We start from the raw sequence: 25,007 nt of genomic DNA, 5'->3' as shown, positions 1-25,007 counted from the left end.
CGCTGTCGTGTGTTCTCTCCATGTCTCTCGCGTCACCAGCACACACACAAACACATACACAAAAGGGGGGAACGTCCGCGCGCAGCCCCAGCAGCCCCAGCAGCCCCCTGACAACAACACGGCTTCGCGGAGCCCGGGGAATGCGCGGCAGCTTCTGTAGCTGATGCTGTACGTGCCGTGCGGGCTTTGCTGTGCGGCGCTGTGCAGCAGACGAGGCCAGCCTTGGCGTATTGTCTTGCCGTTTGTCAGTGTTGTCGCCGCAGTCGCTACCAGCCGGGCTCAGGGAGGAGGAGGGAGGACAGCACGGACCGTCCACACCGCTCTGGCCATGTTGGTCCACCTTTCACTGGTGTCCGCTGTCACCACTGGCCTCCACAGCATCTCCGACACATCGTGACACCACACTAGCCGGCATGGTCAGTAAGGTGTCAGTACATAGACAGGATAGTCAGTGACACTAGTACATAGCCAGTATGGTCAGTGACACTAGTACATAGTTTGTACATAGCCAGTATGGTCAGTGACCGACTAGTACATAGCCAGCCTGGCAATACAGTACATAGCCAGTATGGTCAGTCACACTAGTACATAGTTTGTGTATAGCCAGGATGGTCAGTGACTGACTAGTACATAGCCAGCCTGGCAATACAGTACATAGCCAGTATGGTCAGTAAGATGTCTGTACATAGCCAGGATAGTCAGTGACCGACCAGTACATAGCCAGCCTGGCAATACAGTACATAGCCAGTATGGTCAGTCACACTAGTTTGTATATAGCCAGGATGGTCAGTAAGATGTTTGTACATAGCCAGGATAGTCAGTGACAGACCAGTACATAGCCAGCCTGGCAATACAGTACATAGCCAGGATGGTCAGTAAGATGTCTGTACATAGCCAGGATAGTCAGTGACCGACCAGTACATAGCCAGCCTGGCAATACAGTACATAGCCAGTATGGTCAGTCACACTAGTTTGTATATAGCCAGTATGGTCAGTAATATGTTTGTACATAGCCAGGATAGTCAGTGACAGACCAGTACATAGCCAGCCTGGCAATACAGTACATAGCCAGTATGGTCAGTCACACTAGTTTGTATATAGCCAGGATGGTCAGTAAGATGTCAGTACATAGCCAGCCTGGCAATACAGTACATAGCCAGTATGGTCAGTCACACTAGTTTGTATATAGCCAGTATGGTCAGTAATATGTTTGTACATAGCCAGGATAGTCAGTGACCGACTAGTACATAGCCAGCCTGGCAATACAGTACATAGCCAGTATGGTCAGTCACACTAGTTTGTATATAGCCAGTATGGTCAGTAATATGTTTGTACATAGCCAGGATAGTCAGTGACAGACCAGTACATAGCCAGCCTGGCAATACAGTACATAGCCAGTATGGTCAGTCACACTAGTTTGTATATAGCCAGGATGGTCAGTAAGATGTCTGTACATAGCCAGCCTGACAATACAGTACATAGCCAGTATGGTCAGTCACACTAGTACATAGTTTGTATATAGTCAGTAAGATGTCTGGCAATACAGTACATAGCCAGTATGGTCAGTCACACTAGTTTGTATATAGCCAGTATGGTCAGTAAGATGTCTGTACATAGCCAGCCTGGCAATACAGTACATAGCCAGTATGGTCAGTCACACTAGTACATAGTTTGTATATAGTCAGTAAGATGTCTGGCAATACAGTACATAGCCAGTATGGTCAGTCACACTAGTACATAGTTTGTATATAGTCAGTAAGATGTCTGGCAATACAGTACATAGCCAGTATGGTCAGTCACACTAGTTTGTATATAGCCAGTATGGTCAGTAAGATGTCAGTACATAGCCAGCCTGGCAATACAGTACATAGCCAGTATGGTCAGTCACACTAGTACATAGTTTGTATATAGTCAGTAAGATGTCTGGCAATACAGTACATAGCCAGTATGGTCAGTCACACTAGTACATAGTTTGTATATAGTCAGTAAGATGTCTGGCAATACAGTACATAGCCAGTATGGTCAGTCATCCAGCCATCACCATTATCCAGTAACTGCCGTTACCCTGCAGGTAGCTAGCACCTTCTATCAGCGTGTGACAAGCATCTCTGTCACGACCACTGACCGTGGTGTAGAGTGTAGACCACAGGCCTGACGGCAAGTCGGTGTGACGTCATCACGCTGTAGATGACCGTTATCCGCCGTGTGCAGCCAGGACACTGCGGCAGACAGGTAGACATCAATAAACACAAACAACAACAGAAGGCAGAGCAGGCGATCATCACAATGCCGGCAAGTGTGACGTCATGTGTAGAAGGCGGTAGAGCTTTCTGTAGACCATGTAGCACGCACAATGTCTGTCTGTCAACAAGTTGCTGGACAGAACTCGGACACACTGCAGGGTACAACTATACACACTGCAGGGTACAACTATACACACTGCTGGGTACAACTATAGATACTGCTGGGTACAACTATAGACACTGCTGGGTACAACTATAGACACTGCTGGGTACAACTATACACACTGCTGGGTACAACTATAGACACTGCAGGGTACAACTATACACACTGCTGGGTACAACTATACACACTGCAGGGTACAACTATACACACTGCAGGGTACAACTATACACACTGCTGGGTACAACTATAGACACTGCAGGGTACAACTATAGACACTGTTGGGTACAACTATACAACTATAGACACTGCTGGGTACAACTATAGACACTGCTGGGTACAACTATAGACACTGTTGGGTACAACTATACAACCATAGACACTGCTGGGTACAACTATAGACACTGCTGGGTACAACTATACACACTGCAGGGTACAACTATACACACTGCAGGGTACAACTATAGACACTGCTGGGTACAACTATAGACACTGCTGGGTACAACTATACACACTGCAGGGTACAACTATAGACACTGCTGGGTACAACCATCTACTGACAAGGAATCCGCACACAAAACCTGCTGACTGTCACACCAAGCTACTCGTGTTCCAACATACTGCCCAGTGTCGGAACACCTGCTGACTAAGATACTCATCATCTGAGCGGTCACCGAACTGTGACCTTGACATTGCACCGCCTATGAACTGGACTTACTGGAAAAGACTTTCTCTGTGATGTCATTAGTCAACAACACATTCAGGCATTGGGAGGAATGGTGTGTACGGAGTGTACGGAGCGTATGTGGTGTACAGGGTGTACGGGGTGTACGTGGGTGTATGGGGTGTACTGGCTGTATGGAGTGTACGGGGTGTACATGGTGTACGGGGTGCAGTAATGAAATCACACTGACCGAGGGTGAGGTTTGCTGCAGTCAGCAAAGTGCGCGCTAGCGCAAGTAACGGAATTCATCGGCCAAATCATTTGATGTTTTGTGTTCTTTCATTTCTGTCAATTCTTCTTAACATTTCTTTCTGAGCACCCACTTTCTGTTTGAGTGTATCTTAAGCACCGATTATAAAGCCCTTGAAGACAGGTACTAAAGCCTTCCCGCATGCCAAGACCACAGCCGGTCCCTCCCTTGGTGCCCAAACACTGGAGGGCAGACCAAGTGAATTGAGCTAGCAGGTGAGGCACCATCAGACCTGCACTCTTACTAGCTCACTGATATGAAAGTAGGTAACTAATGTCCCCCGTGTGAAAGCACACCGATCTCGTGACCAAAGGACGCCCTTGTACTGAGGGTGGCGCTCCCGTCTCCATGCCCTCCCTGTATTGTCAGCGAGAGGTTCTCAAAACCCCAAAAGGGTTTCTTTCATGTGTACCACTACTTATTACAGTTCTCAAAAAAAAAAAAGACAGCTAGCAGAGCTTGTCACAACAAGCAGCGTGTAACGGCGGTTAGTCACACAGGTCGACAACCACGTCCCCTCGTCCGCATTTTCCTTCCAACGACTGCATCGTGTTGTCGTTCTGCCTCAGTTCCAAGCTGGCTGACATCTTTATTAGGCGAATTTATTCATTTATTAATGACCTTGTTTCCAACAACCTCGGTCGTGCTCCCGTAAGATGATCAGACGACAGGCTGTCGACCGTGATGAGTGCACTGCTTGTACCTCGTTATTGAGCCTCATTCAGCGGTCCCTCCGCCTTGGGCTTGTCTACTCACTCACCCCTTCCCCCCACTCCCTGCTCCCCCACTCCCCCCACTCCCTGCCCCATCCTCCCCAGTCAGCCTGGCAAAGGCCCGGATATTGGGCCGATGTGTCAAATCAATAGCTCCGTCTGTGATTGGCTGCAAAGCCGAGTGTAAGCCTCCCCATCACTGACGGCGGAGTCCACAGGAATCCTGCACAAACCGCCGGAATCCACCGCCAGCCACTTTCGCCCATGACGTCACACTCACCGAGTAAACAGGTAAACAGGTAAACAGATTCTGACAAACAACCAACACCAGCGGCGCCAAACAGCCCGCACTCCACTCAGCACCTTCCACTTCACCTCCACGTGCAGCAACTGTAGACAGGCTGCTGAGACAGGTTCCACCGTGTCAGGCACGCGCCGTCAATAGTACCGCAACGTAGACAGTGTACGGCGATCTACGACAATGTACGACGACGTACCGCAACGTACGACAATGTACCGCAATGTAAGACGATCTACCGCAATGTACCGCAATGTACGACAATGGATGACAATGTACCGCAATGTACGACAATGGATGACAATGTACCGCAATGTAAGACGATGTACCGCAATGTACGACAATGTACCGCAATGTACGACAATGGATGACAGTGTACGACAATGGATGACAATGTACCGCAATGTACGACAATGGATGACAATGTACCGCAATGTACCGCAATGTACGACAATGGATGACAATGGATGACAATGTACCGCAATGTACGACAATGTACCGCAATGTACGACAATGGATGACAATGTACCGCAATGTACAACAATGGACGACAATGTACCGCAATGTACAACAATGTACGACAATGTACCGCAATGTACAACAATGGACGACAATGTACCGCAATGTACAACAATGGACGACAATGTACCGCAATGTACAACAATGGACGACAATGTACCGCAATGTACAACAATGGACGACAATGTACCGCAATGTACGACAATGGATGACAATGTACCGCGATGTACCGCAATGCCATTGTGAAAGAGGACGAAATAACTGCGAAGACTGTTGGAGCAAAGGTGAAGAGATGAAAGAACTCTAGGAAACGCACTTCGCTGCTTGAGAGTGGTTCACTAGCGAACGTGCCCCACCAGGTGGCGCGCCAGGCCAGCCGCGTGGCGGGGTCACCCGAGGTTAGTGGTCCTCTCAAGGTGATGATCCCATCCCAGGCCACCAGCCTTTCGACCCGTCGCCACAAAAACGCGCACAACACTCGATGGCTGGCGCAGGTCTGTGAGGGAGAGAGGGGCTGGAAATAGAAACCTGCTCGTGTCTAGGGGGCATCATGGAGGGGGGGAGCTGTAAGGGGGTGGAGGCTGGGGTTCTCGTCACGTGACCAGACTGCACGTGGTGGCAGATACGCTCTAGAGGCAACGTCCGCTTCTGCTTTCTTCATCTTCATGCCTGAAGCCCCACCACCCACCCACCTTTCAGGCACCTTACTCGATCTTTCGTCTGCTGACAGCTTATCAATACAGACTATGTCCAACATGCTGCTTCTATTTTTAGCGACAGGTTCTTGCGCAAGTGAGGTTCCAGAACGACTGCCACACACTCGGGCATCGACCGACAGCACTCGTCCCAAAGTCAAAGCAAGGCTAAGTTTGGGAACGTGCAACACCTACCTCTCCCCCTCCACCCCGCTCTTCCTGAACACCACACAAGAATATTTATCGTTGACCTCACACTGTATTACAGCCATACAAGCACGTCACACTCTGTACTACACTGTATTACAGCCATACAAGCACGTCACACTCTGTACTACACTGTATTACAGCCATACAAGCACGTCACACTCTGTACTACACTGTATTACAGCCATACAAGCACGTCATACTCTGTACTACACTGTATTACAGCCATACAAGCACGTCACACTCTGTGCTACACTGTATTACAGCCATACAAGCACGTCACACTCTGTACTACATTGTATTACCGCTATAAAATACATCACACAATGTGCATGTTACAATAAAACACGTGACGTGCTATAGAAGGTGCTGTATCACCTCATCCACCGAGGCACGTCACACACTATATAATGTGATATATGAGTCACAACAGACGCACGTCACGCTCAGTGTGACTGCTGTATTGCAGCAACAGAAGCACGTCACACACCACAAACAAGGGATGTACTCACCATCGTGCAGGTAAGAGCGCAGTCGCAGGTAGGCGACGACCAGGCGGACGATGGACTCCTTGTCCTGCTTCTCACAGATGTCCGGGCTGAAGGGCAGCAACTGTGTCAGCTCCTGGAACTCAACGGACTCCTTGTCGCGCCGGCTCTTGGACGCCACGCGGGCAACGGCGTTCCTGCAACCGACAGGAGACGGTTGGGTACTGGGCTGTGGTGTCCTACAGACAGGAGACGATTGGATACTGGGCTTTGGTGTCCTACAGACAGGAGACAGTTGGATACTGGGCTGTGGTGTCCTACAGACAGGAGACGGTTGGATACTGGGCTGTGGTGTCCTACAGACAGGAGACAGTTGGATACTGGGCTGTGGTGTCCTACAGACAGGAGACGCTTGGGTACTGGGCTGTGGTGTCCTACAGACACTTATTACAGTCAACATACACTGCACTCGTACGCTTAGAGTAGTTACTCCCAACTGAGCGAGCTGCCGTGATTGTCACGTAGTTACTCCCAACTGAGCGAGCTGCCGTGATTGTCACGTAGTTACTCCCAACTGAGCGAGCTGCCGTGATTGTCACGTAGCTTCATGAAAATGTCCTCACTTGCCAACACACTGTACATATTTTTGTTATTGCGGTTTGAAGACAAATAATATTTGTTCTTAAGTCTGTCGAATGGTGTGGTTTACTTCTCGAGTGGATGCAAAGTAAACAGCGACACAGGTGAGAACATCACCCAAGCGTGTTGCGGCCTCGAGAGTTGGTCGTGGCCGTAGTCAGGCACTACTTCACTTTCGCGCTTAATTTCTACGCGTGAGTTAATGATTTCAAAATAAGCAATTCTGTCATCCGCGGGAGAAAATGTGTCTTGAGTGTGACACCCAAAGCTGGCGACCTTTGCTTCAAAACTCGGTCTACAATCGAATGTGAAAAGCTTGGAGAGCGATTTTGTTACGGATCCGAAGTACACACTAAATTAATATTGGTATCAGAAGATGTGGCAGTCTTTGAACGAGAAATTTGTCAGGTTTGTTGTTCATATGATAGCTCTCACGCGACAGAATCTGCTGTGAACAAATTGGTAGTAAAACCGGTTTGTGCTCGACTGCCAGAAGAAGAAATGTTGTTAGATGGCAAGAAAGTTAAACTGAGGAGACAAAGGTGATGGTCCCTGTAGTGCGACAATAGAGGGACAGAGGTTTGTGTTCATCTGTCTGAACGTATTTCATCATAGTCATGTTTGACTTCACACATTTAAATTCAGATTGCATTACATGACCACAAGAGTGAATGTTGTTTAATGTCATGCTGATTATGAGAACATGTTGTATTATTACTTGTGTGGTCACGTGACGTCAACTTTCATACTGCTTTGAGCTGTTGGTGTGCGGATATACCTCGTGAAAAGAAAGAGAAAGAGAGAGAGAAATTAAGTGTTACTGTATTCACTTTCCTCAGTCACTATTGTCTTAACAAGGCTTCTTTCGTTTTTTCGATGCTGACCATTTAAAGAGTTCATGTGGAATATCTTGCATGTTATTCACACCCAAGCTGTCTGGCTTCTTCAGGGTGGGAAGTCTGGGCATCAACAGACATCAACACATGCTGAAGCACTGGCCTCTCACCCAAGGTCTAGGAGAACTGGTCTTCTGGGCACATGTACTTCACTCTGTACTTTTCCTCCCCAGTCTTGCCTGTTGATGCTGTGCCACAACTACACTACTGCAGAATGACTTGCTGATAACAGTTTTTTTAAAAAGCTACAGCTCGTGGATACAGCAAGAAAAAGAGATCCCGGGACTGCATGCCTTCCACTGGCAAGAGAAGTAGTATGTAGCAATGCCTACCGCCATGTCAGCAACAAAGGTCAGATCAGGTCAGAAAGCTAAGAAACAGTCACCACACCAGTGGAGGCAGCAGCAGAGACCAGTACAGATGAAGCCGCCAGATAAGCTGCTGAAAACCCAGTACAAGCAGCAGTTGAAGGCGAGACTAAGGATACAGACAGCGCATGGCAGGCCTCATCAACGCTCAAAGGCTGATTCAGGAGATACACTCTGAAGGTATTTCATGAACCGCCAGAGCTCTGGAGATAGACCATTATTCCTGTGGCTCCGTGCAATGTCTTTGTAGTCCTGCTGGTGGAAACGAAACATAGCACTTGATAACAAACAACTAAGCTCTCTCTCTAGGATGCTCGCTCAACCATCAAACTGCCTGACGACGCGTTTCTCATCTAATATCATCGTTAAGCGAAGTCTGCTTGTCGTCAAGACAACAGCACACCACGTGCATCAACGAGGGGATTGTGCGTATAAACAGGGCCGCCGAGAGTCAGCCCGGGCCCCGGGAAAGATGACCTCTCCGGGCCCCTTGTACTTGTAATCGTAAATTATTTTCCCAGTATATAATGTATGTTTACAATTCGAATCTCAATATCTACACTCAAACTCAACTTCTGCATGTGTAATGCTTGGGTGTTCTGTCCTTAGACATTTCTTTAAAAGAAAAAGAAAAGGAGAAGAAGAAAAAAAATCCACTGACCAAGGCCGGGCCCCCTTGACAGCCGCGGGCCCGGGTACACCAGACCCCCCTGTCCCTCCCTCTCGTCAGGCCTGCGTATAAACGGGGCACAATACTTTTAAAAGATGCTTACGAAGGACAAATGTCTGCTCCCCGACTTGCTTGTAAGCGAACTTCAGTATGTAAGTTCAGCCATGCCAGCCGATTCACAACTCGTCTTTCCAAAACATGTTTTCCATGAATCCTATTTGCCGAAGTTCTTCATTAAAACTTGAACTATCACAACCACACTAACACATTTCTCTTATTTTCAGTTTTCGCCTTTAAGGCAAACACACACACATATACTTTTGGCCAAGATATTGTTAGGTAACTTGGTGATGCTAAATCCTTCACAAGCACTCATGTGCACCTTGCGAGAATTATTTAAGTTATGGAGAGTTAGTCGCCCACTAGACTCGTTACTTTTACCGACCTTTCGCTCTGCATTTACCTCGGGCACTGACCGGCCACAGCTCCTTACCGAATGGACAGGGCAGGGGACAGTGACAGCGGCAGGTAGACGGACCAGGCGACAGACTGAAGCTCAGGGGAAGCAACTCGTGAGAAGGCAATAACTGACAGTGACGTGTAGTACTTTCCCCTTTTCCAATGCATGTGATGAGCGCAATTTTGTTAAGGCCTGAACAGGCTAGAGACGCGAGCAGACTGTAAAAATTAACTGCTATATTCCCTGTGCGTAGGATGGTGGGTGAGGTTGAACCAGAGAAACTAACGTTTTGTTGAGTCATCGACCAAACAATTAAATTTTATTGCAGTCACGTAAATGTACCAGCAGGTGTATGTCCTTAAAGTTTATCTCTTTCTGCCTGCTGTGTTATATTTGAAGTATGTTTTAAACAGATGGATGGTAACATACAAAATATATAACATTTGTCTGCTACAGTTACATTTCCTGTATGAAAGCATACTTTTATTGTAGAAGTCCCCCATTAAAAACAATTTGATCTTTTCAAAATGTTGTGTGGTTCTGAAATAAGAAAATTGAAGAAACATCCTCAGCTATATCAAATTATTTAAAAGAAAAAGAGAAGTTGCAAAAGAAGACTAATCAATGTTGATCTTATGTCTAAATAAAAATAAAAAAATTACCACTAAAACATGCAAATATATTCCAGGAAACAGAAAAAAAAGAAAATTGTAAATATGTTTGTTATACAAATCAATAGGAAAAAGGTGCCAGCCACCAACGCATGTACAGTCTCTGCAACTTATCATGTCAAGATGGTGTCACACTACATGTATCAGACATTTTGGCACTAAGGCAGTGTAAGTCCTTTTACATGAGACATTTTGGTAGCCCCTTTCACATCAGATGCTTTCACTTAAGTTTATTACAATTATTTATGAAGAAAAACAAAGATTTCAAAATTTTATTAAAGAAAAAGCATTTTTATGTTTATGCTGCAAAAGTGAGTTCCAAAAGTACTTATACACACACATACAGCAATCTTGTATAATGATGAACCAAATGCATGCTACCTGGAGTATGTTTAGCATCAGATCAAAACAAAAAATAAAGACAGAAGTTGTTTTTTTGAAACCTTCTTCAACTATGACCACACACATGCCCAACCATGTATAGAATCATTCCAAGAATAGCAAAACCATCCTTGTTAAATGCTGCTAAAGGGTTCTTTATATTTCAGAAATGCTGTATCATTGCCATATAACCTCGTATGGGTATGGATGTAAAATGACATGTATGATCACTTGTTCTACCATCAAATGCAGCAACATTTATCCAACTACTATGCATGCTACTCCTAAGCTTAAGAAATGACCACTAGACAGAAATTATGGGTTTCAGCCATGTCATTTTCATTTGAAATTGTCGTTATATAGCCTAAGGAGTGCTTGTGTTGTCAAAGCAGTAGACAGACTATGGTCCCAGTCACTGTCTATGTACAGGCTGTTTGCCTGCTAATGACTGGATCAGCCTATGGACTGAAAACACTTCCAGTCTGCCAAATGTAGGTTTGTTTAAAAAACACACAATCAAGAATGGTAGCTTTAGTTCATCATTGCCTAATTAAAACAGCTATTATTCAGCGGCCTATAGGCATCAAATATTTTTGCTATCCCTACTATTTGCTCTTAGAAAGAAAACTGTGGTATATTCTGCTTGAGAAATGTCTTAAACATTTTACTGTCTTTAAGCACACACAGCAGCAAGTAAATTGCAAGTGGTCGGTGGTAAATTGTTTTGGTATGTGTGTGTGACAGGAACATCTGCGGAAAGATTAAGCAAGTTTAATATTTCACATTCTTTCATCAGCTGACTTGTGGCTGCTTTCCCAACATCATTTCTATCCTTGCATTAAGTCCTATTCTCATTTGTTACCAGGCATTGTTTAAGAGCCCTGGCAGGAGAGGTGGGACACAGCCAGCCACCCTGCAATTCTCAAACCTGTACTTTTACTGCAATTATCTTTTATTGCAGAGTTTTAAGCCTGCATAGTTTAGAATATTCAGAACTCAGGTTTGGCAACAAGGGTCTTGTTCAAAAATACAACTGCTGGAAATATTTTCTTTTCAGTACTATCACCCCTCTTGGAATCATTAAAAAATAAATTATAAATCAGCAGTCCTGAAAACTGTTTCCGTATTTATATACACAGGTTGTGAGATCTGTCCACATAGAGCAGAAACTTTGGATACACAGGTAGGTACCAGCATACATCTGAGGTGTTAAGACTGATGGAAATAGCATATTGAGACTGAGGAGATAGTCACGGCCATGTAAAAGTGCATGTATATAGTCTGGAAATAGCTGTGTATGTGCAAATACAAACTGCAGTATCAGGGGGCTGTTACTGACATATAAAGCACAGCTGGGGTAGGATGAGGATACAATTAAGAGGGAGATCATACTGCATAGAGAGGTTGAGACGATTCAGTACACAGTTGTGCCCATTAATCCCTGTTGTATACATTGCACGGAAAACAATAAAGGCTCCACAGATATGACAAGGGAAGAATTCAAAAGACACGGAGTGATGTATAAATTTGGTGGCAGCTGGGACAAAAACTATCAAAATGACAAAAATGTGATTCAAATTTTAATCCTGCAGGAAGGGTGGTAAAGATTTGTAACATGCAAGTTATGACCAAGCTGAATATCTGAGAAAGGAAAAAGCAAGAGTTGAAAAGATCAAATCCAAGCTTCATTACGAAGACACTGTTGCATCTTACTGTGCTGAAAAAGAATGACAAATATTTTATTTTTTACTTAGACTGGTATATGGTATTAGACTGGTATATGTTAATGTCCACAGTACACCTCTTACAGCATAAAAGTTGGAATAAATAGTAAGAACAGATGATAAGTGAACACATACACCGACAATGAATGTTTTTCGCCAACTTCTAGGTCCTTACAACATGTCACATATATATGTCGGATACTAAATGTCAGTACATATATCTGATGCTAAAACTCCACAATCATTTCTGCTGTCTGCTCTACCAACATCATCATTTCTATCAGTTTTGTGCTCAAATTGTTCCCATCATCGCTACATATCACAAATCATCTTTTTCTCTACATCACAATTTAAATTGTTTTCCTGCTTTCTCTACTTTATGACTGAAAAACTTTTTGGGTTTCGTCAATCAACAAGTCATTGGATGTCCATGCTTGCATCACATGGTACAGGAAAACAATTGATTAGCAGACGGAATGTTTGACATTTCTCTGTCACAGTTACTTTGCTAATGTCACACAAAAAAAAACAGCACAAACACAATCATGACAGCATGATGATGGGGTATGGAGCTCACACTTTATATGACATTGTGTTAGTCTTTACAAACGTAGAAAGTGAAAATCATCAACTCATCCTCAAACTCAAATGCAGCAACCTGAGCACAAATGACTTGCCATCATTGGTGTTTGCCACATGTGGCCAGACAGCCTCAACAAATGTTGAATACAAACATAACTACTGAACATGGATGTCGAGGCCTAGATTATTTCATCTTGCGCATTATTTCATTCATGTGTTAAAGTTGTTTCCCACGCCAGGGCAAGGAAATGATTTACTGTGTGTACTACTACTACAGCCTCACTGTCGCGCCAGGCCGACCTGACGACACCACCAGCTCGCGGCACAACGGCATCATGAATATTAATTACTCGTCAATTGTGTCTTAGTAAACAAGAAACGTGTGAAAAATCTTACCTTGAGTTTTCCGTCATGATAATATTCTTCTCCTACGGGAAAAGCGACTACATGGACACTGAGAAGGTTTCTGCGACCCGCACACTGCTGTCGTCGTCGTCAGATTAGTTCATTGTAGAAGGTCAAGGCTGCAGTGATGTCGTGTGGCTGCTGTGACACCGACACCGACTGGTAGTCAATGGCTGAGGTTAGCAGACGACATTCAGACTGTGTCAGTGGGCTGTGTCATCTGCTGGCAGTCAGTGACTCGTGACAGTGCAGTCGAGTGTCACTGTACTGTTCATTGTACTATTCACTGCATTACTGTTCACTGTACTGTTCACTGTACTGTGCACTGTACTGCTCTAGCCCACCCCTTGCGTGACCCCGTGGATTTTTTTACCTTTTTTTTTCTTTCTTTTCCACGCCGGGGCCTTTTCCAAAAAAGCTGTTGTTGCAGTTACAGAAACAACCACTCCTGCCAGACCAGACGGTGTCTGTGACAACGGACAGGCTATTAAAACTACAGGCCAATGACTATTTACGAGAGTACTTCACATTATTCGCAGTTTCCTGATGTCCGTGTCATGAGAATAATTGTCCCCGAAGCACATAACAATAATGTCAATGTTTCTGTCGAGTGGAAGAGGGAGGGTGTGTTGTGGGGGTGCGGGCTGTACAGGGCAGAGTGTGGAATGAAGTGTCTGGAGCCCAAAGTGCAGTGTATGAAACCCTTTCTTCACATTCCCACGCGATTTTCCCACACCAAGCTCGCACAGACCTTGACAGAGTAGCAGACTAGCCTTTAAAAAAATGTGAAAAGACAGGCTGGTAGACAGGGGTGTACATGTACACGAGTGAAGGAAGCCGCGTACAGGCAGTGCCACTGTGTGGCTAGTCGCTGGTGTCCACGGTTAGTGTGGACCTCACTCTGTCTAACATTACTCCCTTCCATCGGGAGGTATGGACGATTTCAGAAAATTATGCATGCAGATGACCTTCACCCCACAAAAACTCCAGACCACTTCCGGTTTTGATGTTTACTGCTGATGCACGTAGCGTTCTTCGACCATGCCGGCTCTTAAAAATAACAATGATGGTCGATTTTGCTGTGTACCTCAATGTACAGTTAAAGCCTACAAATGTCCAACATTATCCTTTCATGGAATTCGAAAGATGAACAAATGAAGAGATTTGGCTTGTAAGAATTCGGAGAGACGAAGGGCCACTCTTCGGTAAGCATGATCGAGGTTTCAAAATTCCCTATCACTATTAGTCTTTTTTCCTTCTTTCACAACATCACTTTTTCCATGCCATCTGAATCATCGTTAATCTTTCTAATTGATTTAAAACTATGATTTCAGAATACCTATTGTGCTCGTAGTTTAAACACTTACATCATGTGGCATAGCCATTTCGTATTACTGAAAACGCATTACTTTGTATTATTAAAGTGCTGTTACATTAAAATGCTGCAGAAATGTTCAAAAGGCTGACATATATTACCAGTATTACAACTTATTTTGTAGTGAACCTATATCTTTTGCTGCTGCGCATGACTAATTAATTTTGAATCAATCGCCATTCCTTTACACTTTACAATTTTAATATAAGGTTTATTAGTTTCACAACATAGTCAACAGTGATTAAAAGTAATGATGTGAATATCACTTAAAAAACGGCTTAAAGACAAATCATACATGTTTTTGGTAAATGTTTGTGATAACATGACTATATTTTTTTTTCCTCAGATCAGAAATAGGACAAGGGTTTGTAGCAGGCTTTTTGTGCCAGAAAGATTTTCGCCCTTGACTTAAAAGGAAAACAAAGAAGACTTAAATCAGATGCTGTACCAAGTCTGTTTACATGGAAAAACTTCCAATGTGGAAAAGAAAGAAATCAGCCTGCAGTTCGCCATCCCATGTCACAAGCAAATGCCAACACAAATCAGAGGTAAACTTTTGTTGCATTGTATTACTTAATCATTTTTCTGTATAAGGATATTGCATTCTATGTTTTTTAAAATTGGTATGCAACCGTCTGAATTGTTTTGTCTTTTAATCTCATTTATTGTGAACTACCTGTTTGCTTTACACAAGATGAGAATGTGTATTTTAAAGAAAAAAGTATTGATCAGTTCAGATGTGCATGGAGATTGCTGTCCAAATCACACATAGAAATACAAAGATAAATGCAAAGTGCTTTTATAAATCACATTTAATATCATCACTGTGAAAAAAATATGTAATAATATTAACACATTATAACAATAGAAATTGTGTCATCCTTCTTCAGACACTTTGACTATTAGAAAGTCTCAAGAAATATTTTCAGTTTACAACTCACAACTCAAATCGCTAAAAACACAAAACACTCCCATTCCTAGTGTATTCATGAGACGAAAAAAAAAATCAGTATATCAAAATATCTTGCAAGTGATCTGTCACTTACTGAATTCAGTAGGTTCACTTCTGTTCATCTGATTGCAGAAATTACTGCAGGTTCACCCCTGTCAAATATTGCTAAGTGAATTGTGCAAAATTAGTCATTTCATGTGGTAAAATGTTTTTCCTTTTCATCAGTGAAAACGTGGACACAAGAGACTGCAACAGCAGACGCAGAGCCTGCAACAGAGGCTATTAATTATTATATGATGAGCAAGAGTAATTATCATGTATGACTACATAGATGTGTGTGTATCATTTATGACAACATAGATGTGTGTGTATATATATATATAATGCATGCTAAATTATTGCTCATTATACTCCGAATGCAAAAAATTTGGAATCATTTCTTACAGAATAAACAAATAATGAAATTTATCTTTTGTATGCTCTTGTCAAGTATAAATGTTGACTGTCTCTTTTGTTAAAGCATAAAGTTCTCGTTATGCAGATCTTGTACAACACAAGAAATAAAATTCTTAATCAAACAACAGGAACTTACTATCTGTGGCAGCTTTTAAACTCTCAACAAGACAAAGGGCAGATGGAAACTCTGAACACAATAGATGTACCTGTATGTATTGCAATACTATGGTCTGACTTCTTGTCAGACTTAAAGCTGTGGATTTTGATTTCATCCACTGCCTCCCCTCTTATCTTTTCTCCTCTGAGATGTGCCATGTCTGGGCAGTGATGTTTTTTGCAGCATCCTGCAAATGAGAAACTGATGTAGATGAATGAATATTACACAGCAAACAAGTAATACCTGCTGGCAAATTTTTTTTCTAAATTTTCTATTATTTTAATATAAGAAACACTGACAAAAAATATTTCACCTAAAAATAGTCTCAGATCATCCCTCTTCATTGTCAAGATGACCTCAGGAATTTAGTTTGTTCCTGTTATCTTAAAATGAGCAAGCTGGTACAGCAAGCCCACAATATGTCCACAGTGCCCACTCTGGCCATTAGCACATGTGCAGCATCCATCAGAGATTGCTTTTGTGGCACTGACTGAAACCTGACAATCACAATAAAACAATTTCAATTTAACAGTGCTTTCTTTGATGAAACATTATCATAGAAATTTCAGAAATTTTGCATTAGCGAAAAGAAAGTTATTTTTCACTCTCTCTCTCCCTCCCTGTGAAATTATGTTTCACTATGCCCTTTTAACAATTATTTTAGGAGAAGAAAATTTTCACCCGTCACTAACTTCAAGTGTGAGTGGAATTCCAGTTTTCGTGTATGATCTGTTAGCAATCGAGAAGCTGCTTGACAACCATCGTTTTGGGGATTCGGGCAACTGTACTTTTTTTTTTTTTTTAAAATCGGATAAGTCCTTGTCAGAAAAAAAAAAAAACAGAAAAAGCATCACAGACCAGACACAAATGATAAAAGATACCTTATATAAAAACACAGTAAACAAGTTTTTGTTTTTTTTTAAAAAAAAGCCCTGGATAGACGTCAGTTTACCGCAAATGTAAACAATGCACGTTTCGACTTCCACTACTTAAAATTAACTTTCTCTCATCAAACTACTTCAGTATATGTTTAATATATTTCTGATGTCAAGAATATATTTAATTTTTTGCAATATATATTTACGAGACTGACATAGTTCAGTGGCACATTCAGACAAAAAGCGTGGAATCACAATTGCACATTCACTCTGCAAAGTGTCTGCTTACCCCAACGTTGAATATATATTTCTCGGCGACTAATAATTGGTATCCACGCTCATGATTGCGTTTTTGACGAGCTTCTGCAGAACTAAATTTCTCAATGTCTCTGAACGAAATATCGGGTACGCATTGCATATTTCGACAGGACACAGATGGGGTAAACGACTCGGCCATGGTAGCGAAGTGTAAACAGGAAGTAGCATTGGTTTCTCGTTTCTGCGCATCTCTTTCCGCGCATCTCCTTACGAAAAGGTCCATACCTCTGAGGTCGATAGAGGCGTGGACAAAACATGCACAGAGTCAACAGACGCAGGCAGGCGGCCAAGATGGACGACCTACCACGCGCCAGACCTCAGTCACGTGACTGCTTGCTTTCTTTGTCTCCCTCCAAGAGCGAGGTGTGCCAAGGGAGCGATGTCTCACACACACACACTAATGTGCAGTTACCACGCTCGCTTCTGGTGGTGGTGTGGGTGGGGCAATGTGGAGGGATGGTTTGTGGTGTGGGGGGGGACTCTTTGCTGACATCATCAGAACCATCGATAGGAGGAGGGCGACCTCCTGATAGGGCCCCGTCAGCTAACAAGTGCACACGTCGGGCATGAGACCGTAGTTTGTAATCCAGTCGGCGACCATGTACAACAGTATGTACACAGTATGTATATGGTACACGTGGTATACCTAGTATGTACATAGTGGTAAGTAAAAGTATAATGTACTAGATTACATAATGAGTACCCTAGTGTAGTATGTACACAGTGTGTATTGTACACAGTATATGTACCAGTAACACAAGTATGTACAGTAATGTATGTACTACAGTATGTTACACAGTGTATGTACCTAAGTATGTACAGAATACACAGTAATTTAACTAGTACCAGTGAATGTACATAGAGTATTACACAACGTGTATGTATGTACCTATGTTGTACCTAGAGTACATAGTGTACATATGTACAGTATGTAAAAAGTATATACCTAGCACCCTAAGTATGTACACAGTGTATTGTACAGCCTAATGTAGCCTATGTACACAGTATATGTGATTACCTAACCTAGTATTGTACACAGGTGTATGTTAGAGTAATGTAACCTTTAGGTATTTTCGTACACAGTATATGTACCTAGAGTAACACATGTATGACATAAGTTACACCTAGTTATGTAGAATATACAAGTCGATATTACTAGTATGACACAGTATGACACAGTACCCGTAGGTAGTATACACATGTACACAGTGTATTGTACCTATAAGTACATAAGTGGAGTATGTACATATGTATGTACCTAGAGATTATGTATAGTGTAGTATGTTAGGTATGACACCAGTACCTATAGTACACAGTGTACTCAGTACCTAGAGTATGAACAGGTATGTAAAGTATGTACACATATATATTTTACCTAGTGTAATATGTACCTAGAGTATGTACACAGTGTATATGCTATCTTGAGAGTATGTACAGAGTATTTACAGATGGTATGTACCTAACGTAGGGTGTACACCTAGTGAGTATGTAATCAGTGTATGTAATAGAGTATCTACATAGTTACAGTAATGTATGTTGTATGTACACAGTATATGTACCCTAGAAAAAGATGTACCAGTATACACAGTGTATCGTACCTAGAGTAGTATTACACAGTGTATGTTACCTAGAGTATGTACACATGTCCGTAGAGAACATGTCACACCGAGCCCACTAGCGTTTTGTTGTTTTTTTGTGTATGAGTACAACAGTTGTTGTAGAGTGATGTACACACGTGCAGTAGAGTGTTATGTACATAGTGTATGTACACAGTATATTACCTAGAGTAGTTTGTGACATAGTTACCATGAACCACTGCCATAAGTTACACAGTAGTACCTACGAGTGTGAGTACTGCGTACAAGTGTATGTACAGTTCCTGTACCTGTACCTGTAGAGTATGTACACAGGTATAGTGTGTAATGTACACAGTATGTACTAGCAAGTATGTACACAGTGTATTACCGAGAGTAATAGTACCTAGGCCAGTATGTATGTACCTAGAGTATGTACACAGTGATTGTACCTAGAGTTGGGTGTATACACCAGTGTATGTACCGCTAGAGTATTACACAGGTATACTAGAGTATGTATATGACACAACGAGGAACTTGTAGATAATGTGCACCGTATAGTATGTACACCTTAGAGTATGTACACAGTGTATATGTACCTACTGAGTATAACAGTATGTACACAGAGTATGTTACAGAGTTGTACACAGTATATACACAGTATACCTAGAATAGAGCAGTATGTACACAGTGTTTATTATGTACCTAGTGTATTGTACACGTGTATATCGTACCACCTGAGTATGTACACAGTATACCTAGAGTTATGTACACAGTGTATGTACATAGAGTATGTACACAGTGTAGGTGTACCGTAGAGAGTATGTACCTAGCAGGTATGTACAGAGTGTGTACTATGCAGTCATGTACATATGTGTTGACATGTATGACAACAACAGTATTATGTACCTAGCAGTATGTACACAGGTGATATGTGTTAGAGTATGTACACAGTGTATGTACCTGTAGTACAGGATGACCTAGAGTTATGTACATTACAGAGTATGTACATAGTGTATGTACACAGTCTATGTACTAGAGTATTACACAGTCTGTATACCCTAGATATATGTACCTAGAGTATGTACACATGTGTAGAGTATGTACCTAGAGTATGTACACAGTATGTACTGTAGAGTATGTACATAGTATGTATACCTAGAGTGTTATATGTACCTCACAGGTATGTCTAGTATACAGTTGTAACAGTGTATGTACCACAGTAGGTATGGCATGTTAGTACTGTATGTACGAGTATGTACACAGTGTATATGTACCTAGAGTATTGTTGTACTTAGTGTATGTACACAGTATGTATGTACCTAGAGTTACACATAGTGTATGTACACATATGTACCTAGAGTATGTACCAGTGTAGTACCTAGAGTATTAACACAGTGTATGTACCTAGAGTATGTACACAGTGTTGACACAGAGTACCTAGAGTACGTACATAGAGTATGTACACACCTCAAGAGTATACATAGTGTATTATATAGAGTCCGTGTACACAGTATATGTACCTAGATAGTTATCTATACACAGTATATGTACCTAGAGTATTACAGTAGAGCACAGTATGTACAAGTTGTACAGAGTGTATGTACCGTAGATGTACACCAGTATATGTACCTCGAGTAAATGTAGCGTGTATGTATCTAGAGTATGTACATAGTGTACGTGCAGTATGTACACAGTGTATATATGTACAGGCTAGAGTATGTACACAGTATGTACCTACAGTACATAGAGTATGTACGATGTACCTAGTGGTAGTCAAGTGTACACAGTGTATGTACACTAGTATAGTAGTATGTACCTAGAGCCTATTACACAGTGTAATGTACCTAGGGTACACATATGTACATAGAGTATGTACACAGTGTATGTCCTAGAGTATGTACACAGTGTATGTACTGAGTAGCTAGAGTGTGTACGTTACTGTATAGATGTACCTAGTTATTATTATACTTACCTAGAGTATGTACACAGTGTATGTACTAGATGTAATGTACAACAGTTATATGTACCTAGAGTAGACACAGTATGAGTATGTACACGCTACTGTACACATGTATTAGACAGTGTAGTACCTAGAGTAGTATACAAGTGTACTAGAGTATGTACATATAGTGTACTAGAGTATGTACACAGTGTATGTACCCTAGAGTAATGTACACAGTGTATGTACTTAGAGTATGTACTAGTATGTACACAGCTGTACACAGTAATGTACGTACAGTATGAGTGTATGTACTTAGGTAATGTACACAGGCTGTATGTACCTAGAGTATGTACACGTGTATATATGTATTTACACAGTTATATGTACGCAGGTAAGAGGTATGTACCTAGTAGTACAGTGACCAACCGTACTATCGTACGTAATAGAGTATGTACACAGTGTATTAGCACAAGGTACTGTACCTAGCTAGTATGTACACAGTGTTGTACACAGTGATATGTACCTAGCCAGTATTACGAAGGTACAGGTGACAGTGTTACACAGTGTACTAGAGCTATGTACACAGTGTATGTACCTAGAGTATGTATACACAGTGATGTATGAGTATCATCCACACAGTAGAAGTATGTACACAGTGTATGTACCTAGAGTATGTACACAGTGTAGTACCTAGACATAGTATGTACACAGTATATGTACTAGAGTATGTACACAGTGTATGTACAGTATATGTACTATATGAGTATGTACACACGTGTACCGCTGTACCTAGAGTATTATAGTGTACCAGTATTAGATGTACCTAGAGTTGTACACCTAGTATATGTACCTAGAGTATGTACATGTAACCAGTGTACCCTGATGTTACCTATAGAGTGTATATGATACACAGTGTATGTACCTAGAGTATGTACACAGTATATGTACCTAGAGTATGTACACAGTGTATGTCCTTAGAGTATGTACACAGTGTATTACCTAGATTATTTTTTTTTGTATGACACAGTATGTACCTAGCAGTATGTACACAGTGTAGTTACCTAGAGTATGTACTACACAGTGTACGTACCTAGAGTATGTACATAGATGTATGTACCTTAGAGGTATGTACACAGTGTATGTACCTAGTACCTAAGTATGTAATATGTACATGTTATGTATGTACACACGGTAGTGTATGTACTATATGTACACAAAGTGTATGTATCCTAAGAGTATACACAGGGTGTATGTACTAGGGAGTAGTGTACACGTAGTATGTAAGTATCACAGTGATATGTACTAGTAGTATGTACACAGTGTATGTACCTAGTAGTGTACACAGTGTATGTACTAGGAGTATGGTACATGTACAGTGTATGTACACCTAGAGTTAGTGTATGTACCACCAGTGTAGTAATGTACACAGATATGTACTAGGTTGTTGTATGTACACTTGTGTATGTACTAGAGTACACAGTTGTCACAGATAATGTACCTAGAGTATGTACACAGTGTATGTACACAGTATATGTACTAGAGCGTGTATGTACACAGTATATGTACCTAGAGTATGTACACTAGTGTATGTATCTAGAGTTTGTACACAGGTATGTACCTAGAGTATGTACACAGTGTATGTACACACAGTATATGTACCTAGAGTATAACAAGTGTATGTACCTAGAGTATGTACACAGTGTACGTACCTAGAGTATGTACATAGTGTATGTACACAGTATATGTACCTAGAGTATGTACACAGTGTATGTACTTAGAGTATGTACATAGTGTATGTACTTAGAGTATGTACACAGTGTATGTACACAGTATATGTACCTAGAGTATGTACATAGTGTATGTACACAGTATATGTACCTAGAGTATTACAGAGTGTATGTATCTAGAGTGTGTACACAGTGTATGTACCTAGAGTATGTACACAGTTGTATGTACATTTCAGTATTGTTACACAGTATATGTACCTAGAGTATGTACACAGTGTACGAGTATGTACCTAGAGTATGTACACAGTGTATGTACCCGTAGAGTATGTACACAGTATGTATGTAGTACATAGATTACAGTGTTAACGTGTATTGTACCACAGTATGTACACAGTGTACCTAGAGTATGTACACAGTGTACACAGTGTATTACCTAGACACACAGTGATGTACACAGTGTATGTACATAGAGTATGTACACAGTTATGTGTATGTACCTAGTAGTATGTACACAGTGTATGTACCTAGAGTATGTACACAGTGTATGTACTTAGAGTATGTACACAGTGTATGTACATAATGTATTACCTAGTGTATGTACCTAGTGTATGTACCTAGAGTATGTACACAGTGTATGTACATAATGTATTACCTAGTGTATATAGTGTATGTACCTAGTTTATGTACATAATGTTTGTACATAGTGTGTGTACATAATGTATGTACCTAATGTATGCACCTAGTGCCGGCTTCCAAAGGCTCCGCACCACCCGCCACCACCACCACCCCCAGCGCCGAGTCTGAACAACAAAGCAACGTTTAAACATTTTTTTTTTTTAGGTGACTATACCACTGCTTGACACGTACACACGTCTGTACACATGGACAACACACACGTGCACCTCGTCACAGGTCGTGCGATCACCAGTACGGAGGTGGTGGGACTGAGACTTGCGGGATGACAGGACGTGAGTCAGCAGTTCACTTCAAACGTAAGTTGCTGTATGTACCCAGGGTATGCGAGGAGGGTGGGAGAGGGCACTAATATGATCATAGTAAAAAAATAATAACACTAACTGTACATTTGTCAACGCTGTTAGTCACCAGACTATGTCGCCTAGCTAGACAGAAAACACCCCACCCCCTTACTCTACCCATGATACCGTGCGAGTTCTCTCTACACTAGTTTCTACCTCTATTGTCAGCAGACGTGTGTAACCCTGTGCATACCTGTGTGCATGTGTACACTCGAGCTAACAGCAGGACGTGTGACAGACGTCACCTCGTGTGATCTTGCCTTCCCTTGACAGGTAATACAGCTGTACCCGTCACGAGGCTACACTGGCAGCCTTACAATACAGCTGTACCCGTCACGAGGCTACACTGGCAGCCTTACAATACAGCTGTACCCGTCACGAGACTACACTGGCAGCCTTACAATACAGCTGTACCCGTCACGTGACTGCTGCTACAATAATATAGACGCTGAAGAAAGACTGGTGGACGTGAAGAAAGGTTGTACTGTCACCTGACATGGGGGAGTGGGGTGCACGCCGTAGGAGGTGTAGTTGATGGTGGTGTACTAAAAAGATCATGATCACGTGTTGTTTTCTAGTTTCTTTAGACTAGATCAAGCTCTTGCAGCTGGCGAGGGATGAAGCTATTTTCTAACATAAGTTTAACAAAACCACTGACATGATCAACAGAACTTGGAGATAGCAGACATCGAACATTTCACAGTCAAATTTGTCTACACGTGTACTTTAAAGGTTTTTCTCCCAGTAATTCCCTTCATCGTCACACGTGTGTGCAGGGTGGGCGCAGGGAGAGGGCAACTCGTGACACAGCTGTTGTCCCCGTGGCTGCACCCCATGAGACTCCGGAGTTCAGCAGCCCACAGGCTGGTCAGGACGGAGACGTGGTCACCATTGATACCCGCACCTCCACACGCCCTCCTCTTTGTTGGTGCGTGACTGAAATTACCATGGCAACAAGATGCAGTCTGACTACGGAGCGAGTCAGGTCACGCACTCAGCTAACAGCAACAGCGTGACCCGCTTGCTGACCCACATGTGATGTCGTCATGACCCCGTGACACGCACGCACAGATCACGCTGCTGTTGCACCCACTGCTCCGTAGCGTTCAGGGTGTGGCTCACTGGGAAAGGGCAGCCCGGGTCAAGTGTCCTCTTTCTAGAGCAAAGCTGGCGGACGGAAGCATGACCTAGTTACTGAAACGTGCAAACGCCAGTGTGTGACACGTGACACTCGTGCTGCAGTCTGGTCACGTGGGCAAGAGAACGTTCGAGCTTTCAGCCAGCACACTGTCATGGTGAAAACACACACAGCACGCTGCTGCCACCTCACACACACACAGCACCTCTCACACACACTAACACACTAACACACACAGCACGCTGCTGCCACCTCAGACACACTAGCACACTAACACACACAGCACCTCTCACACACACTAACACACTAACACACACAGCACCTCTCACACACACTAACACACTAACACACACAGCA

At 42.6% G+C, this 25,007-nt stretch overlaps 1 protein-coding gene and 1 long non-coding RNA gene across 3 annotated transcripts in view; both read right to left on the bottom strand.

Annotated features, from left to right (window-relative positions):
- LOC112571076 overlaps positions 1 to 14,135 on the bottom strand; it is a 72,213-nt gene extending 58,078 nt beyond the window's left edge. The window contains exons 1-2 of one of the 2 annotated variants that reach the window (XM_025249885.1): positions 13,085 to 14,135; positions 6,322 to 6,494 (exon numbers count right to left, since the gene is read on the bottom strand). In XM_025249885.1, the coding sequence (XP_025105670.1) occupies positions 6,322 to 6,494; positions 13,085 to 13,101 (190 nt within the window). In that variant the 5' untranslated portion in view covers positions 13,102 to 14,135. The remainder of the gene's footprint in view (positions 1 to 6,321; positions 6,495 to 13,084) is intronic. The other variant, XM_025249886.1, reaches the window with a different exon arrangement.
- Positions 14,136 to 16,192: 2,057 nt separating this feature from the next.
- On the bottom strand, positions 16,193 to 16,855 carry LOC112571077. Its single transcript, XR_003100745.1, has 3 exons — positions 16,726 to 16,855; positions 16,347 to 16,530; positions 16,193 to 16,220 (listed from the first exon to the last, which is right to left on the bottom strand). It is a non-coding gene; the product is annotated as an uncharacterized LOC112571077 (long non-coding RNA).
- Between the last annotated feature and the right edge of the window lie 8,152 nt (positions 16,856 to 25,007).

Source organism: Pomacea canaliculata, linkage group LG8 (assembly GCF_003073045.1).
Source record: "Pomacea canaliculata isolate SZHN2017 linkage group LG8, ASM307304v1, whole genome shotgun sequence".
In the NCBI taxonomy this organism is placed as follows: domain Eukaryota; kingdom Metazoa; phylum Mollusca; class Gastropoda; order Architaenioglossa; family Ampullariidae; genus Pomacea; species Pomacea canaliculata.
Note: the sequence above shows the minus strand (reverse complement) of the source record. Positions and strands in the feature narration are given on the sequence as shown.